This window comes from Xenia sp. Carnegie-2017, unplaced genomic scaffold (assembly GCF_021976095.1).
Source record: "Xenia sp. Carnegie-2017 unplaced genomic scaffold, XeniaSp_v1 HiC_scaffold_21, whole genome shotgun sequence".
In the NCBI taxonomy this organism is placed as follows: domain Eukaryota; kingdom Metazoa; phylum Cnidaria; class Anthozoa; order Malacalcyonacea; family Xeniidae; genus Xenia; species Xenia sp. Carnegie-2017.
The window spans coordinates 5,903,782-5,924,431 of record NW_025813484.1 but is presented as its reverse complement, the minus strand read 5'-3'; the positions used below and the strand labels follow the sequence as shown (position 1 = coordinate 5,924,431).

Below are 20,650 nucleotides of genomic sequence, written 5' to 3'. Positions count from 1 at the left end.
TGAATATCAGACCACCCCCCGATTATCGATGTTCTTCTATGTTTTTAATCAAATAATCACAACTGATTTCAAGTGTAATATGCTTATTCATAATATGACTATTAACCTCTCACCAACTAAAGATTTTTCTCGATTGACGTATGAGAAAAACTTTACTTCGCCCAAACTTTTTTCCTTCATACTTTCTTTCGGAGTCAATTCAACAAAAACAGTTTTTGTTTGCTAAATTATAAAATATTGCAAACTCATCTGCAAATATGTATTTATATTTACACTATGAAATAATCATTGGAATGTACAGAATGTTAAGTTGGTTTCAAGCCAAAAATATTATTATTACATCGCCTTATGTAAAGATGTTGCATAAAGCATCGTCTAAGGTGCTGAGTCTAAGTTTCCGGGAAAAGTACTCATTTCAAATAATACATTGATCGTAAAAAAATGTAAATTTGATAAAAGAAAGAACTGCCTTTTATAAAGAACTGTCACTTCTCACAGTTCTTCCTTTTCCATTCAAAGCATTCCAGCTTCAAATTTTTGAGTTTTATCGGGTTTGAATACAGATCCGTTGTGCATGAAAACATTGCAAATCGCAACACGCCATTACAAAATTAATTAAAATCTGCTACTCCACGGTAGACAGAAAGTTTCATTGACAGACACGAGCAAATAGCAACGTTATCAAAAACATCTTATGTGTTCTCGAAGATACGATGTTTTTTTTTATCACCGTCTGTCTGAATCTTTAGCGCCTTTGACTAAAATTCTCACCAAGAGGCAAGAATCGTCAATGTATCATATGCAATAACGAGCTTTGTTTTGTCTTGCCAATCTTGCATACAAGCCGACGTACATTACTCCTCTGAAGATGTTGCTAACAAGCCGCTGTACTGTACATACACATATATTCAGTTGTGCCCGACTAATCTCTTAAGAAAGCTAGTACACTTTCAATGGAAATTAGTTGGGCACTATTGAATACGTGAATACTCATTCAAAGGCGGCCAGCCTGCAAATTTGGTCAGTGCTGGTGCTGTGTAATATTTTTATCATTAGCATTATTCATTTTTTTTAGAAATGTATCATTTTTACATGAACTTTTACGGGCTGGCTACGCCACTGTTAACACCCCCTCCAATTAATGTTCGGAGCATGCTAATTATATTTTAGAATTTTTTCTAATCCAACCGTTTTTTGACTTATGTTGAGAAGTATGAGATACACTAAAGATCTCAGTGAACTACGAAAACCTTAAAATAGAGCAGCTCTGTTGATCATAAAATTGAAAAATGAGTATGGTTATGACGTACGTCCCTGCTATGGGTAACACCATGTTTAGAAGATGCAAATACCATTTATGATTAAAATTTAAGAGGATTCGGAACCGGGGGGCTGAAGCCTCTCCCCTCTTTTAGAAATAGCAAAACAAAAAATATTTAGACTGAGCTGAAGTTGTTGTTTAGAAGTGTTTTTTAAGTCACTATAGTAGAGTTGAATACTTAGCTTACACACGTCATATGTTGCTTTATCGTCCCTGGGCTTTACAGCCAAACTTTGTATTAAAAAAGCAAAATCGGAATTCCTAAGAAAAATATTAAATGTAGTAAATTGAAACTCTGGCCGAACCAAGCCTATTTCAGGGAATACGAAATTATTAAATTATTTTGTCTTATGCTCTCCTCATCATCGACCTTAATCTAATTTGTAATTTGTATCATCTTTTCAAATTTTTTATGTACGTTTAAATAAAACTGTATAGTGTTTGTGACAAATCCCTTTTGAAAAGCAGCATTTGCTGAAAAATGTAATTAGTGCAAATCAAATTAATCATCATTATGATTTATGATAAAGTAAAATAGTCATCTCACTATTTCTATTTTTATCTACTCGTTGAGTTTCACAAACAGATGTCAGCTCCAATTCATTCTTGGGAGAGTGGGTGTTTTTTAAGGATTTCTCACGCGTGATGACGAATGCTCCCATGACGTTTGCCCTCGTAGGTTTTCTAACCACACGCCCATCACAGTAAATCATGCCAAATGACGTAAAACGAGCATTCTCAAACAACCCACTCTTTTTATCCTCGTAACACACGCATTAGCTATGTTTATTAAATGCTCGTAACAAGCTGAAATTGTCTGGTTAAATTAAAAAAAAAATACAAAGTGTTGCCATGTTATTGAGCTCAATCATGTGTTTGTCTCATTTAATTTGCATTTAACACGTTGAGTCAGGCAAAAACATATTTGTATCGTACAACGTATTATCGTCTGTTTAAAGGCCGATAAAATAATCAGTACAATTTTTCTCAATTGCATACCTTCCCTTTTTTTGACATTCTGGTTACGGCCCTGTGTAATTTAAGCTAGGAAATAATGTGCGTCTATACAATCCCAGCTCTACTGCCTTGCGGTTTCTGATAATTTATGAGCTTTAAATTTGCTTAGAAAAAGGTATGCACTTATTGTAAAGTTATGCGTAAGCGTTTAAAAGGCTGGACATGAGCAGCATAAATTGCGCGCTATTATGGCCGTGTTAGGACTGAAACCAACATCTCTCCTCACTCACTTGAAAAATCAAATAAAAACATGGCGATTGCTTGAGTCTCCGCACGTTGCAAATTTGAACTACGTATTGAACGTGTTTTACGAACGGTAACTGTTGTTTCAAGCCTGGAAATAACTTTACATCATTAAATTTTTTCAAGACAATCGCATTGAAGCACGGATTTGTGCAGGATAGCGAAAATATCATCAACATGGCCCGTCCTCTACGAGAGATACAACCGACACAGACGTCAAAGTTGAAATTGTATTCAAGTTCAACAGTCGAGTGTCTGGAGCGCCTAGAAGGAAACGGTGATACGGCAAGGAGAATTTGCGGTAAATCTAGTCGATGTGGAAGGTATTCGTGGCTGTTTCGTGGTTCTGCACTGGAGGTATAAACGTTTTGTTGCAATAAGCTTATTCCAAATAAATAGACATCTTATTCCACTTATGAATCTGGCAGAATTTAAACCTTGTAATATAAAACTAATATTTTTTGTCCACACATTCTATATATCTTCGCTATGGTGATTATCACGTTTTCTATGATGATGAGCCAGTCTGCCAGACTGTAGTTTTTCTCTTTGTGGACACTGGAAAGTATATATAGCCAAATATAGGTGCTTCTATGGACTACTCTGTTTAGATAAAGGTTTACTGCTGGTATTATTTTGTAAAAGTAAGGCACTAGGGAGTAAAGCAAAGCCATCAATAAGCATTTTTTGCCTTCCCCCTGAGAAAATTTTCTTCGGTTCAAAATTAAATACATATTAGATGGCATCAAATGTCATCAGAAACCAATCGACACTTATTGCTTGATGTTGTTTGACAGTCATTTCTCATTGTGCGGACACTAATTTTCACAAAGTTAATGTTCTGCTTTTTGAAGATTTTTTGTTTTTTTCAAATCAACAAAATTAGGTTATCAATCCAGTTTCTGGTTGTCGTCTTTCGGCCTGGCGGTTTGGGTGGAGTGTGGGCAAAAAATTATCGTTAGTCATCAGTTGTGCCATAGAATATCCAACTTCCAATGGCATATATATACTGGTCGGCTTGCAAAATGTTACAGTCAACACTGGTATGTTGTGTGTATTTGATCCTGTACTATCAAGAGTTATCAAGGCCATTGAACTTCCAAGAAGCATCACATTTATTGAATATTTGACAACATCTGGAGGAGTCAATGCACCACATCATTCGATTAGGTGAATTAGATTTTCTCTGTCTTGAAATTCAATCACATATTAATCAAAGTTTGTGCTGAAAATAGAGGTGATATGATTCACTCCACTTTGCCAACAATTTTTCTAACATGCATTCTTCAGCTTGATTCACAGCATACTTTTTCTCCCTACTAAAACTCTTCTTCTCCTGCTCCACAAACTCCTTCCTTGTCTTCTTTGGTCATCCTCACTTCGTGTCTGCCTTCAAATTTTTATACAAATCAATTGATTATAGTTGTATACTTAATGTTGCAACATCTGTACCTCTTATATTTTTTACTCATGGTATTCCGAACATGATTCAGATTACATTTCTTACTTTACTACAAGTAGGTACTTGCAATTATTAATTTACTTCAACGATGAGGGCTTTTTCTAATTTCGTAATCAACTTCCGATTTTCCAGCTCTTCGTTGTGCGAGTTTTATGGATGTGTAGCTGTTGGTGCACGTGGTGGTCACGTGTACCTAGTCGACCTTCGTTTGGACGATGATGTTGAGGAATTTGACGAATGGAATCCGAGCACTTTGGAAATTGTTGACGCGGATGATCCCGACACTGAAGTGCACAGGATAAGCTCAAGAGAGAATGGCACACATGTCGCCTTCGAACTCGGAGGTTTGTATTGATAAACTTGCTGAACTTTAGTTTAAAATTACATTTCTTTCCATGCTTTTTCATTTATTCAAACATGCAAATTGTTTGGATGGCATTACTGGGAAATTGGACGTTAATCAGGGCATGGGAAACGGAGCATTTCCTAAATAGCATCTCAATGATTGGGGTTCAATACTTTATGTTAGGAATTAAAAAAGAGCATGAAGAGTAAAGCAACGTCTGTGCCGAATGTATTGAAAAATTTATGCCCTTCACAGTTATACGCATTGACATAGTGACGTGATTGTCCGTCGTAGAGGTACTTTAAGACCTGGGGACTACAAACGTTGTGCTCGTGACAGGCACGTGACAATTCAATAGAGACACCTTTTTGTATGGAGGCATTTTTGGTTGTCATTTCAGGAAAACTTTGCTTAACTGAAAATTCCTGTCTTTTATGTTACGATCATTATGTTCGGGTTGTTAACAGGTTGAGCCTGCGATTTGAGTACCACAATCAGATTAGTCGTAGAAAACATTTTTATATTTTCGCTATTATATCGAACTGCGTTGAACGGAAGCTGTTCACAACAAGAAATGGAAGTGTGATATAAAACTATGTCTGTAGGTGAATGTCACGACTTTGGAAGATTTACTTATGTTTCATCCGAAGGCGAAGATCTTGGCAGTTATCCTTCAAGTACGTCTTCTTAAAAGCTAGCTATAAATATTTTAGCCCAAACATCCTTCTGATTTATCTAGCTCGCGTTTCCTCGTTTAGATGACGTAAGCGTGACATGTTTAGCGTACATACGACAGTTGGGTTCATTGATTGTTGGATACAGCTTCGGTTGCTTTCAAATTTGGGATTTGGAACAACATACGAGAGAGTAAGTGAATTAAAGAGAATTTATCTAACGCGATGAGTCGTTTAATAAGTTTGAGCCGACGCTTATTAAATAACTCGTACGTCATTCGGTTTTTTAGCCTACCCGCTTAGCTACTATTTGGTCCTGCAATTTTTTTTCTGGCCTTATTCACTTCGAAAGAAACTTTTTCAAAAATATGAATAAGGATAATGTTTTGAAATTTGCAAAGCAGGACTAAAACTTGTGGGCTGGCTACGTCACTGTATATGGTAAAGAACGCTGTTCGAAGCCGAAAGATGAAGTCCAACAGAATTTGTTGAAGTAAATACGTCGATAAAAATGAAAACGCAGTTTACATAGTTCTATATAAAAAAGCAATGCTAAAGCAATATTACACTAGTACTTACCGTCAATATGGCCATTCACGTGTCCGTGTGTGCAGCACTTGCAGTTTATTCATTTTTGTGTTTCGCAGTGACATTAACCGTGGATGTTTTTATTGTTTATAAATTCGACTTTTTCTTTTTTTTTCTAGGTTCAGCAGTTCGTTCGGTGTGTATGTTTTACCTGTGACTCATGTAACATACCAGGTGGGTAACCTTGCTCAAATGTAGCCGCTATACTCCTCACGTGCTCAAATCATAACCATTAAAAGATAACGCAAATCAGTCCTCATGCTCTTTAGAATCTTTTCATCAACTCTCATGTCATTCACAACAAGCGCTGCTTTCTATTCGCTTTATGCCGTATATGCTTTACAACTGCATCTGCGGAAACGCACATAAATTATGTATTCGCTGCAAGTTTGTGACCAGCATCCACAACAATTCAATAAACTTGACAGTCCTGTGCCTCTGGGATTTTATAGGGTTTGTAAAGTATTCGTTAAATCAAAGCAAGATAAAAGTACTGTCATAAACTGATTTTCATCTCAAATTTATCACACAAAAGCTTTGTAGAATCAAAGCGACATTAACTGAGTTACACCCATTGAACTAAAATACAAGTGTTTCGAGGTTCTCTCGCCGAGTGTAAATTGATTGACTACACACGCGTGTCTGGGTGTAAAATTTGGCTTCAAGAATGTATTGGAATTTTCTATTACAGGTAGTGTTTCATGTATTTTAGCTCAATGGTTATAACAGCCACAAAAACGTCATCAGATTTTCCATGAGTTGTAGCGAACATAGAAAAGCGTATGACTAAATTAACCTGGCGGAACAAATAGCTATGGCATACTTGATATTTTATTCAGATTTCATTTTAATGCATACATAATTATTTGTACTGGTTCCTTTTTTTTTTTCGGAGACACCCTGTATGTGCAATACATTGCTTTTTACAGTAGGTCATCAAGGGATTTGAGTGGGTTACTTTGATAGAGGATTTGCGCAGTTGATTTTCATGTTGGTACAAAGTAGGTCATCAAGGGATTGGAGTGGGTTGCTTTGATAGAGGATTTGCACAGTTGATTTTCATGTTGATACAAAGTAGATCATCAAGGGATTTGAGTGGGTTACTTTAATAGAGGATTTGCACAGTTGATTTTCATGTTTGCACGTACAATGTTGGTCATCAAGGGATCTGAGTGGGTTACTACGTATGATAGAGGATTTGCACAGTTGATTTTCATGTTGATACAAAGTAGGTCTTCAAGGGATTTGAGTGGGTTACTTCGATAGAGGATTTGCACAGTTGATTTTCATGTTGATACAACATGATGTCTTTACATGACATGGCAATTCTTGTCTAAATTCTAACTCCGTGATGCTTGGTATTTTAGACTCGAAATGGGACGTTTGTTTTTGAACGTGTATGAAAAAGTATAAATCTGTTTGATGACACATGAACCTATTACAGCGTTGTTCATTTGTTTGTTTGCAGGAGCCTGAGAACGACCCACGTTTGTGCTGTTACCTGTGGGTTGCACGTGGACAGACTGGAGACGAGGATGTTGAAGATATGGCCACTACCACCATAACCTTGTATCAGTTGATCTACGAGCGAAAAGAAAATTTACCGGGTTATGGTCGTGTGTTAAAGGTATCTATTTTACAAGAAATTGTGTCGATAGGGGAGTGGGAAGATTTATTACGGTTTGATGGTTGCCATTAGGGGTAGAGATGAATGGTGGTTTGATGGTTGTTCTGCCGTTAGGTGTAGAGGTGATGAATGTTTTGGTGGTAGTGCTGCTGTCAGGAGAGGTCTGATTGATATTTTAATGGTTCTTCGGTTGGTAGGGGAGGAGTAATTGATGGCTCTACTGTGGGTAGTCAGGAAGGGGTTGTTCATTTCGGTGTTCGTGAAGCATTTTTATGAATTTAGGCCCCATGGTGTTGTTTAACTTTGGCATATTTTAGAATTTTTTTATGTGCACAAATTGATTTTGCGCGTGCTGCCGATTATAAAACTTTCAATGTTATCATTTACTCCATTTTCATAGACGTGGAGTACTCTAAAAAATGTTTATTTATGTCAGATTGTATAAAAAAGTGTAAAATATTTCATGATGTAGTTATAGCACAGTCTTTGCGCAAACGACTTATGTTATTTGCTTTACAAAACGCTTATATTAAGTGTATCAAGTTTACAATAGACTACCTCACGTATATGTTCTTCAAAATGATGCGTTTCATTTTATATTTAAGGACTTTTCTGGCTGCGGTGGACGATTCGAACACCAGCTGACAGGCGATCCTTACCATTTGGCAGATGCCACCACTTGTGGCAGTAAAGTACTTTGTTTTTACACGTTAGGTACGTTCATAAATATCATGTCTTGAGTTTCTTGTATGGAATGCATGTCTCGAGTCTCATGATTTGAGTGCGATCTTTCGTGATTTGAGACTCATTGGCGAGCTTACGTGGAGATAAAATATATCAGAAGAATTTCCGCACAATCTGTACGAAGTGCTGGTTTACTGTTCTCAAAACTTCACTCGAACGATGGGACTGTATTTTGATAATTATATTTAACACTTCGATAGGATATTTACAGTGGTTGTGCACGATTTTTATGTTACGGAGTTCCTAACGTTGGTTCTTCGCAATACGTAATATTTGAATTGATATCGTTAAGATTACGGACAACCGTCAATCCTTTATTGCCTTCGACTGCTAATTTAATCAAATTTGTATGACCAGTTCATACACCAATAACGTCAACTTTTCTGAAACCCCGAACCAACGCTTGCAAGCTTATATAATTATTAGGAAGTGGTTTACGCGTTTACATGACTTGCAACTTCTCCATTCCGTTTCTAGAGTTTTGTTTTTACCTACATCATACCGCAATGACGCATTGCGTTGAGAAAGCGTTCCCTTGACATGACTGTAGTATTTTAGTTTTACGTTCAGGATTTCCACTGACACCACAATTTTTAACTACGTATTTTCCATCAATTTAATAATATCAGTTTTAATCTTATAATCTATAGCTATAACACAGTCACACGCTACATAACTTCACATGACAATTTACAACAAGAATCTTCTCGAAGCGTTGTTCCGTTCTTGCCCCCTGCGTTCATTTTCTTCCGTGGCCAGCAGTGTTATTCAAAAATCAGCTTATCAATTGAAAAACATCGAATTGAATGCAAAAACCCTATTTTTGTTCCAAAAGCATTGTTCTGAATGCACAACAAATTTGTGACGATACAAATTCAGTCTAAAGTCACGAGGAACTTTATTAACGCAATTCGAAATACAACTGATTTCCTGTACAAAATCAGTAGTAGCAATGCATAATCAAAGTTTATTCAATGCGAGATAAAAGTCTATAGTGTAATAAATCTATTGAAGACCGGGAACGAGAAATTATATAACTGGGGCTCTTAATGCATGTTTGCTTATCATAATTTAATAGAGCTTAATGGTTATTATTCGTACCAGTCAATCCAGGCTTCGAGCAACCGGCCCTGTTATTTTATATTTACATTTATATTTTAATGAATCAATAATGAACAAAACGTTTTGCGCTGTTTGTGGACATATTTAGCAGACTTCATTCGCATTCTATCCGAGTTGTGAGTTAAAGAAAAACGGTGATTCCACTGATGCTTCGTAGTTGGCCCACTTTAGTAATACTTCGCTATTAATTAACCGAATCTAGTTTTTCCTGTTCCGGTTCGATCTCTAGTATTTCTTTTGTTTCTCCTCTGCCAAGCTTGTCTATCTTCACGAAAGGAAAAAACCCTGAAATGAATGACCTTCATCGTAGAAAATCAATGTTGTGGTCATTCCTAAAGGTTTTGTACCCTGGAATGAGTTTTATTTTGCATTGCGTCGATAAAGTTTCTCATAGCATTTGACTGAATTTCTATCGTCGCCAATTTTTTGTGCAATCAGAAAAAAGAATTTTGTATCGGAAACAATGTTTCGCATTCAATGCAATATTTTTGGTTTGATAAATTGCTTTGATAAATTGCTTTGATGAATTGCACTTTGATAAATTGCACTTTGATGAATTGCACTTTGATAAATTGCACTTTGATGATTTATGAATTGCTCCTATGGGCCACCGTAATCTTCTCTATAGATGAAATTTAATGATTGTGTCGAAACAAGAAATATGACAAACCTTCAGTCACTGTCCTATCACTAATGTATTTCATTCTTATCAAATGCATCAATTGCGTGAAATAAAATATTTTAAGTACTTTAGAGTGTAGTATAATTTGACTGTTCAATGCGGTTTGGGTATTTAGTGACTGTATTTTTATATGTGTGTATGACAGTTCAATGTGCTTCAAATTTCTAGCTGCTAAATTTTGTCATCCCTTGGTATGATTTACAAGAAATTTGTTTTTGCACAGCTTGTATTACTTTTACTTATTCGACAGCTTGGTCAAACAAACATGACAACGCTACAGTTTGTCTGTTTGAGTTTGTGATATTATGCTTTTGTTATCTGGATTATGTTTCTGTGATGTTGTTCTTTGCCCATGTTTCCGTTCGTGACGACAGATCAAAAGAATGCCGATGTTATTTTATTATTTTCGTCGTCAATAATGTGTCGTCATCTCGTTTTTGATGTATATCATGTTTTGTTTAACTGCTATTAACCGATAAGTTTGCCTCTCGCCGACAAACGCCTTGGTGCTTGGCATGTGTCCATCAGTATCTTGATTCGAAAAACATTTGCAAAAATTCCGCTTCTTAACAAATGGGACTGACTGTGAAAGGAAGTGAAAACGTCACATTAACCAAAGCAGTTTCATGCTATAAGACGATTTCAACCGCTCCGATGTATTTAAGTATTATTTAGCCAGACAAGCCACGGAATGATCAGAATTTGTAATTACTGTACAACATTTGTCATTACTGACAGATATATCATTCAATAAACATGTTAGATACGCAGTTTGTTACATATAAGATGTAACTAATGACAGATATTCAAATCTTGAACCCCCCCCCCCTCACACACACACAGAGGAGTTCTTATACGTTGTTCATACGTTTACAAGAGCTAAAACATCTCGATCGTAGTGTATTTGAATGTCGAAATTCAAACGCTGGAAAACTTCGCAATTTAAGGTCGCGTTGTTCTACCATAAACTTATTCTTCAATTGATGAACCTTTTTATTCAAAGTCTCGAAAATATCACGAGTCGCTATGTTTAGATGAAAATTGCGTCATCACGACTTGATATGACGTCACGAGATAAACCAAATCAGAGGAAATCAATATGGCTGATTTTAAAATTGCTCGAGACTAACTTTAAATTTTTCGAGACTCATTTCGATCGGGTCGTATCAACTGAAGTCTGGTAAATGCATATTTTGATGGAAATTCTGACACTGCTTACAAATATTGTCGAAGTACATAGCTTGAACGTTTATTGGGGGTGGGGGGTGGTTGTATATTCATATATTCAGCAGTGCCCAACTGACTTCTTTAAAAAGCGTATTCGGTCTCAACTGAATATATGAATGAACACCCCCCCCCCTCCAATTACCTTTTTAGCTACGTCTGTGAGCACATCACAAGATACCGATTCCATCCTTGCTGTACAATTTATTAATAAATATTCTATCGATATTTTTTGGTTACAAGAGTTTTCGAAGTGTCAGAGATACTTTTAGAGATACTTTTAGATACTTGTCAGAGATACTCGAAGTGTCAGAGATACTTTGATTGTGCATTACCTATGGTGACTATATTTTGTTTGGTCTTTTCCGCATCTTTCGGTCACGTGTTCATGGCGTGAGAATATCTGTTCGTTTTTAAAACCCTTCCAATATTGTTAGATTAAGTACAACGTAAGAAGCTAACTCTAAGTTCTATCAACTACATCCTACAGATCCAATTCGATTTTGATAACTTTTTGAACTTTTTGATAACTTTATATTGGATACGCTAGTCAAACGATATGCACTTCATTAGCATAACATTTTCATATCGGCGTTCGTTTTTCTTAGATCGGGACGAGGTAACAGTGGACGTGACGAGGATGGACGATAGTTCTGACGAAATCGGTATGACTGCAATTCACTCATATTTCTATTTGTCTTTCTTTTGTTTTAAGAATAGTTAACTTCAATGTATATGAATTGGTTGCTCAAATGTATTGCTGGATTCATGAAAACTGTAGCGGAAGATTGATGATTAAGGGGGGGGTGGGGCTACATTCATTTATTCTTGTTCTATTGTTTTTGTTTCTATTGAAATCAATTGTGATTACGGACTATTTAATACGAATATAAGAATACGTCTCCCTCCCAGGACGTACCAGATATGCACGATAGATTCATTAGCTTTAAGCGAAAATTGAACGTATAGACCACCAGATGATGCTACGAAAGATTATTTATTTTCTTGTGGCAAATAAATGGAGCTCGTTGAATTCCAGCTTCGCGTCATTTCAATTCGTCCGCGATTTGTATGTTCACAAGAATTTGAAACGAACGTTATGTTGCTGAGGACGTTTGCCAAAAAGTGGAATCTTCAATGTAAAACAGTCCCAGTTTTCTCGCACAACCTCCAAACATTGTTGATTAATATTGCTATTCTTGCATATCAAGTGTGAAATGTATAAGTTCTATAATGTAGACAGGAACTTTAAGTTTTCTCTGTCGATTCGAGATATTTATGTGTAAATTTCAACTTGTGAAACGTTACTGTTCTTGCTTGTTGTTTATTATTCTTTTGTTCAGTATCACGTGATCTGACCTTGGTGGTGTGTGTCTGGGAAGCTCCGGCTGTGGAACTCTATTCCAGTCCTTCGTGTCACATGGCAGTGTTCGACATCAATCGCTGGTACCACTCACAGATGCCCCCAAGTGTGAGGTACGGGTATAAATATGATAGAGACATAGATTAAGATACCATAGTTATGTCTATATGTTTATAGATGTAGATCGTCCAGGTTAGTAGAGTCCTGAGAAGGACTGCTGGTGTTGATGTTGAACCACCTTTTTAGACCCACCGAGCTTATGATGGTATTTACCATTGCCAATATATGCTTTTTAAGTTTCTTACCACAACCAAGTCTTGTGTTGTATTATGATTTTTAGATTATATTAAAAAGCTTCTATATTTACCTACTTGCATGAAGTCGTGGTTTGACGTACGAAAAACATGTTATACGAGTTCCTGATGCTCATTTGACAGTAGGGGTGCAGATTTTCTGAGAGGGGTGTATCGTTATCCTAGCCCAAGTTGCATGGGCGTCGGCTATTGCGGATTTTTCGGCCTTAGAGATGAATGAACCTTGCGAAATGAAAGTGTTACCACCTTTTCAAAAATATTTTTTTTACGGAATGCGCATTTAGTAATTTATTTAAATTTTGATGTTTCAATTAAAACGCACATGGTAATACTCAATTGGAAATGGTGGTGGTGTTAAAATATTTCATTTTCTTTGAAGTGAGAAACTCTATCTTTACTTAGTCTTATTGTACAATTTCATAGCCGCTAATACTGTCGTACTAATCGTCTACAATACGTAATACCATTTTAGAATTTTTCTTGCGAGGGGCTAGAAAAGTTTTTTGGGGTTTGCACTTTCCTGCACTCCCCATCAGAAAATCCGCCCTTCGTGGCGCATTAATTTTAGTTTCTACTATGTTTTTATCATGTATAGGGATGCGATGTACGGCAGCAAGGATCCCACGTGTCCTTTCTTATCCGTTTATTCACTCGCTGATGTATTGGATACTGCAACACCGGATGCTCTTGTTGTAAGTGTATGGTTATATGTCCATATTTATCCATATGCATCCATCAGTGCTTTGATTTGTTGCTGCGTCTTATGTTGATTTTACTCTAGCAGTGTTTCACTTCACAGACTGAAAATAAACCATGAATTTTTTATATTACACTTGAATACCTACGTATTTTTCATTTGCTTTGTTTTACTCGCTGTTCGATGGGATGATGTTGAGATCGATGATAAAATCCCAAAAATTTTTGCTCGCTTTGCTCTAATTAAAATTTTATCTTAATTGTTAAAGGTAGATAACATTGCATGTTAGTAGATGTAGATCGTCCAGGTTAGTAAAGTCCTGAGAAAGATTTTTGGTGTCGATGTTGACTGACGTTTTGACAACCTTAGCGGTAGTCATCTTCAGAGTCAAGTGAGTCGAAACGTCAGTCAACATCAACAAAAACAGTGCTTCTCAGGACTCCACTAACCTGGACGATCTACATCTACAAACATGTAACGATACTCTCGGGTTCAAACCATTTACCTTGGTAGATAACATTGGTAAATAAAAATTGTCCTCTAAGTAGCAACTTCTTTTTCTTTGCAAGGATGTGTCTGTTCGGCCGAATGAAATAACAAGATTTTCAACGACTTACGGAGCTCTACCTGAACAATTCTTTTGGGCGTCTTCATTGACATTTGGTAAGTTTTTATTTTAATGAGGTACGACAATGCTATGTCGTTCTACTTGGACAATTTCATTGGTCAAAAACCTTTTATCAGTTGTAATTTTTTGTTTCAATTGCACTCTACCTATTATATTAGACCAAAAGCCTTCTCATTATTTGAACTTGTGATTTCATTTAAAGTCTGTTTTTCAAAGACATAGTTCGTCACAATTATATAGATGCAATTCATTTGTCGCAATTCGTTGTAGCTGAGATCATATTGTTAAAATATTGTTGTATTTTGTCGGCGATATCGCTTTAAAAAAATCCAACTGACGAAAGACTGCTAAAAGATGATTTCAATTTTCATACATCAGATTGTTCATGTGGAATAAATAAAACAAATAGCGACAGCTGGGGGCTTTTCATACATCAGATTGTTCATGTGGTTTAAATAAAACAAATAGCGACAGCTGGGGGCCTTTCATACATCAGATTGTTCATTTGGAATAAAGAAAACAAATAGCGACAGCTGGGGGCCTTTCATACATCAGATTGTTCATGTGGTTTAAATAAAACAAATAGCGACAGCTGGGGGCTTTTCATACATCAGATTGTTCATGTGGAATAAATAAAACAAATAGTGACAACTGGGGGCTTTTCATAAATTAGATTGTTTGTGTGGAATAAATAAAACAAATAGCTACAGCTTGGGGCTTTTCAAGCATCTAAGTCTAGTACCTTTTTTTTAAGGGAGAAGACCCTAAAATATTTTGCAACCGACGTTTGTACGTAGTTTATTATTTTGCGTTGCTTTTCACGAGTTTCAATTTGAACGACAAATACACAAGAAAGAAATTGTAGTTCATTTTAAACCTTTTATGCGAGTTCAGCATGTTTGAAATTAAATATTTGAGTATGCATGTGTGTATATATGTTTGTTATGTAATATTTTAACTGTGTCGTTATATTTGCATCAGCTGCAACTCCTTTGACGCAATGTGAAAATATTATGGAGGATGAGTGAATTTGAAAACTCTATAAAATAACAAAAAACGCTAACGCTGATTGCTCTATAACTGTGCGTGCATTAGCCTGTGGAAAACAATCAAATCGATCGATCAATCAATCAATCCATCAATCAATCAATCAATCAATCAATCAATCATACAATCAATCAATCAATGAGAATTTGCAAATCAATCATGAATTTATTTTAAAAGAAAAGTTGAAACGTGTGTGTTAAGTTTGTTTCGCATTATTGTTATTTTTTAAAAGAAATAAAAGATTTTTTCGTGTTTCCACAGGCTTATGCAAACCTCAGAGACATTTGTAAGGACTCTCGAGCTCTTGAGCATGTGCACAACCTTCGGTCTTGGGCTTGCACTGATCTGCTCTTGAGTTCTCCCAAAGGTCTCCTCGGTTTGCATAAGCCTGTGCAAACACAGTAAACATCTTGTAGAAGCTTGATTATTCACTATTGTATAACGGTAATAAAAGCTTGCTTGAAAATATCCCCGGATGTAGTGAATTACGACGAAAGATGCATGTCACGTGAATTATGAAAACGATATATTCGATATTTAATTTTAACTGTTTTTCAATTTTATCATACGAAAATTTGTTTTTCCTAATGCTAATTTTGCAATGTGATGTCATAACGATGTCGTTTGCATATTGAAGAAAAGTTACATATCTCCAAAAAGAAAAAAATATTAAAACTCTAGTAAAGAAGCTATTAAGCCATTTTAAATTGCCTTTACAATGCAATCAAAAAACACTATGGTAAGATTTGGTATCATAAATACTTCAATTGAACGCAATGTTCAAAAGATGAGTAATGTTGAGTTAAACTGGAAATTAAACAATCAAGTTGTATGATCTTATTTACCAATTATCCAGCACCACTTATCCAGCACCACTTATCCAGCACCATTTATCCAGCACCATTTATCCAGCACCATTTATCCAGCACCATTTATCCAGCACCATTTATCCAGCACCATTTATCCAGCACCATTTATCCAGCACCACTTATCCAGCACCATTTATCCAGCACCACTTATCCAGCACCAAAACATTGACAAGTTGCGTTTTTCGTTGTTTGTTGATCCTTTGTTAATCCACGATTTAGATGTCGCGTGCTTGATGGAGACGGGCGTAGTCAGTGCTTGCTTTTATGGAGCGCAGTTACAAGTAAGGCAGACTTTAGTTCTACATGTAACAGTTGTTGAAAATTTTCATTTTCATCTGGTCACCATTTTTATTTTGCCCTGATGTGCCGAATTTTTTCTGCTTGCTTATACACTAAATTTCCAAATATAATGAATACACTAATACCGGTGTCACAGTGATTTAAGTATCTCCGTGTTTTGGGTTGTCACAGTGATTTAAGTATCTCCGTGTTTTGGGTATCCCCGTACTTAAATCACTAGTGTTCTGGGCATCCCCAGGAAATATGGCTTCCGTGTTTTAAGTATCCCTACCTGACCACCCAATGTTCACAAATCACTAGTGATAAAGGTCTCCCTATATTCTTGTTCCATTACTACGCTCATTTGAGGGGTTTCCCTTCAATGGATTTCCATTGACTTACCTGGAACAGCAATAATGTTGTATTTTTAGAGGCGTAAAATAGTCTGAGTAATACTGACTTATATTATAAGTAAAGATATTATTACAAAATTTGAACGATTTCGCAAAAGTTAGTTATATTTATCCTTCTAAATGCTAATTTCAGTTAACCATTATAAATAATCAAGTTCTAATATTTATCCTGTGGATTGGCTACCAATTTTTATTATAAGCTATGTTTGGATGAATTAACACAAAAAGTGTTAAAATTTAACACAGTTAAATTACAATTCTATTGAATAATATACGCGTTTAAATTACATCGCTATACTGCCCATACATAATCGAAGTGTGGAAATCGCCACGACAAAATCATATTTCAATGAAAGTTTATTTGAAGCAATTCATGTGTAATTTAAAAAAAGATGGCATATGAGTACGACAAAAAGTTTACCAAGTAAAAGCTTCTCGTCAAATTTCATTTTGATAGTTCTATTACACATTTCCGCTTGAAAAATATCGATTTTCGGTTAAAGCTGCTGCGCAAGCTCTAATATTCTCGGGGTTTTAGGTATTCCCACTGGGGATGCCCAGAAAACTATTGATTTAAGCACCGGGATGGTGAGAAAGTGGTGGGAGTTAACACAAATTTCAGTCTATATTGACACTGTATGTGTAAATACTAAGTTGTAGATACACACCTTTCACGTAAATTTACACCAAACAAGAAAATTATACCATTCACACCAAACTAGTGAAATATACGTTTTACACCTAACCACGGTTTAACTCACACTTTGGTACGTTTTACACCCAACCAGGGTTGAACTCACACTTTGGTACGTTTTACACCCAACCAGGGTTGAACTCACACTTTGGCACGTTTTACACCTATCCAGGGTTGAACTCACACTTTGGTACGTTTTATACCTATCCAGGGTTGAACTCACACTTTGGTACGTTTTACACCTAACCAGGGTTTAACTCACACTTTGGTACGTTTTACAACTATCCAGGGTTGAACTCACACTTTGGTACGTTTTACACCTATCCAGGGTTGAACTCACACTTTGGTACGTTTTACACCCAACCAGGGTTGAACTCACACTTTGGTACGTTTTACACCTAACCAGGGTTGAACTCACACTTTGGTGCGTTTTACACCCAACCAGGGTTGAACTCACACTTTGGTACGTTTTACACCTAACCAGGGTTGAACTCACACTTTGGTACGTTTTACACCTAACCAGGGTTGAACTCACACTTTGGTACGTTTTACACCTAACCAGGGTTGAACTCACACTTTGGCACGTTTTACACCTAACCAGGGTTGAACTCACACTTTGGTACGTTTTACACCTAACCAGGGTTGAACTCACACTTTGGTACGTTTTACACCCAACCAGGGTTGAACTCACACTTTGGTACATTTTACACCTAACCAGGGTTGAACTCACACTTTGGTACGTTTTACAACTATCCAGGGTTGAACTCACACTTTGGTACGTTTTACACCTATCCAGGGTTGAACTCACACTTTGGTACGTTTTACACCTATCCAGGGTTGAACTCACACTTTGGCACGTTTTACAACTATCCAGAGTTGAACTCACACTTTGGTACGTTTTACACCTAACCAGGGTTGAACTCACACTTTGGCACGTTTTACACCTAACCAGGGTTGAACTCACACTTTGGTACGTTTTACATCTATCCAGGGTTGAACTCACACTTTGGTACGTTTTACACCTATCCAGGGTTGAACTCACACTTTGGTACGTTTTACACCTATCCAGGGTTGAACTCACACTTTGGCACGTTTTACACCTATCCAGTGTTGAACTCACACTTTGGCACGTTTTACACCTATCCAGGGTTGAACTCACACTTTGGTACGTTTTACACCTAACCACGGTTGAACTCACACTTTGGTACGTTTTACACCTATCCAGGGTTGAACTCACACTTTGGTACGTTTTACACCTATCCAGGGTTGAACTCACACTTTGGCACGTTTTACAACTATCCAGAGTTGAACTCACACTTTAGTACGTTTTACACCTAACCAGGGTTGAACTCACACTTTGGTACGTTTTACACCTAACCAGGATTGAACTCACACTCTGGTACGTTTTACACCTAACCAGGGTTGAACTCACACTTTGGTGCGTTTTACACCTAACCAGGGTTGAACTCACACTTTGGCACGTTTTACACCTAACCAGGGTTGAACTCACACTTTGGTACGTTTTACACCTAACCAGGGTTGAACTCACACTTTGGTACGTTTTACACCTATCCAGGGTTGAACTCACACTTTGGCACGTTTTACAACTATCCAGAGTTGAACTCACACTTTAGCACGTTTTACACCTAACCAGGGTTGAACTCACACTTTGGTACGTTTTACACCTAACCAGGATTGAACTCACACTCTGGTACGTTTTACACCTAACCAGGGTTGAACTCACACTTTGGAACGTTTTACACCTAACCAGGGTTGAACTCACACTTTGGTACGTTTTACACCTAACCAGGGTTGAACTCACACTTTGGTACGTTTTACACCTAACCAGGGTTGAACTCACACTTTGGTACATTTTACACCTAACCAGGGTTGAACTCACACTTTGGTGCGTTTTACACCTAACCAAGGTTGAACTCACACTTTGGTACGTTTTACACCTAACCAAGGTTGAACTCACACTTTGGTACGTTTTACACCTAACCAAGGTTGAACTCACACTTTGGTACATTTTACACCTAACCAGGGCTGGACTCACACTTTGGTACGTTTTACACCTAACCAGGGTTGAACTCACACTTTGGTACGTTTTACACCTAACCAGGGTTGAACTCACACTTTGGTACGTTTTACACCTAACCAGGTTTGAACTCACACTTTGGTACGTTTTACACCTATCCAGGGTTGAACTCACACTTTGGTACGTTTTACACCTATCCAGGTTTGAACTCACACTTTGGTACGTTTTACACCTAACCAAGGTTGAACTCACACTTTGGTACGTTTTACACCTAACCAGGGTTGAACTCACACTTTTGTACATTTTACACCTAACCAGGGTTGAACTCACACTTTGGTGCGTTTTACACCTAACCAAGGTTGAACTCACACTTTGGTACGTTTTACACCTAACCAAGGTTGAACTCACACTTTGGTACGTTTTACACCTAACCAGGGTTGAACTCACACTTTGGTACATTTTACACCTAACCAGGGTTGAACTCACACTTTGGTACGTTTTACACCTAACCACTGTTGAACTCACACTTTGGTACGTTTTACACCTAACCAAGGTTGAACTCACACTTTGGTACGTTTTACACCTAACCAGGGTTGAACTCACACTTTGGTACATTTTACACCTAACCAGGGTTGAACTCACACTTTGGTACGTTTTACACCTAACCAGGTTTGAACTCACACTTTGGTACGTTTTACACCTAACCAGGGTTGAACTCACACTTTGGTACGTTTTACACCTAACCAGGGTTGAACTCACACTTTGGTACGTTTTACACCTAACCAGGGTTGAACTCACACTTTGATACGTGTAAATTGTTTGTTTACACGAAAGTTGTTTGTTTGCGCTTATACGGTGTATGCTGTAAACTTTGAAATTTAGAATAATAAACTGTAAAACAAGGAATGAATTAAGAAATGTTTCAACATAAAAGCAAAAACTTTGTTCAAAGATTGATCGAAAAAATTTATGCAATGTGAAATTCGATTTGAAATTTGTTTTTACTCTGGTTGTTGTCCAGTGTTTTTCATTTTTCATATTTTATCGTCATTCAGCTTGTTGTTGTTAATCGCAACCATTGTCGTTTCAAAGTTTGATTGCTTTTCAACAAGTAGTAGTCTCCTCCCTTCAAATCTATCAAACATTAGTAGTATAATACTATTATTATATTGCAAATGCTTTAATTTGATTGGCTACTGTACTCGCTATTTAATTTTGGATAGATAGCGAGTAGCCAAATGGCTGTTGACCCTGCCGT

General features: G+C 36.8%; 1 protein-coding gene across 2 annotated transcripts in view; it reads left to right on the top strand.

The window, feature by feature from the left end:
- Positions 1 to 2,248: 2,248 nt before the first annotated feature.
- The window catches only part of LOC124443562 (protein ELYS-like), a 29,329-nt gene continuing 10,927 nt past the window's right edge, over positions 2,249 to 20,650 (top strand). Inside the window, exons 1-13 of one of the 2 annotated variants that reach the window (XM_046994029.1) lie at positions 2,249 to 2,938; positions 3,468 to 3,751; positions 4,176 to 4,387; positions 4,995 to 5,066; positions 5,148 to 5,256; positions 5,771 to 5,825; positions 7,120 to 7,278; positions 7,884 to 7,992; positions 11,659 to 11,715; positions 12,394 to 12,526; positions 13,323 to 13,419; positions 13,994 to 14,087; positions 16,188 to 16,249. In XM_046994029.1, the coding sequence (XP_046849985.1) occupies positions 2,759 to 2,938; positions 3,468 to 3,751; positions 4,176 to 4,387; positions 4,995 to 5,066; positions 5,148 to 5,256; positions 5,771 to 5,825; positions 7,120 to 7,278; positions 7,884 to 7,992; positions 11,659 to 11,715; positions 12,394 to 12,526; positions 13,323 to 13,419; positions 13,994 to 14,087; positions 16,188 to 16,249 (1,623 nt within the window). In that variant the 5' untranslated portion in view covers positions 2,249 to 2,758. The remainder of the gene's footprint in view (positions 2,939 to 3,467; positions 3,752 to 4,175; positions 4,388 to 4,994; positions 5,067 to 5,147; positions 5,257 to 5,770; positions 5,826 to 7,119; positions 7,279 to 7,883; positions 7,993 to 11,658; positions 11,716 to 12,393; positions 12,527 to 13,322; positions 13,420 to 13,993; positions 14,088 to 16,187; positions 16,250 to 20,650) is intronic. The other variant, XM_046994031.1, reaches the window with a different exon arrangement.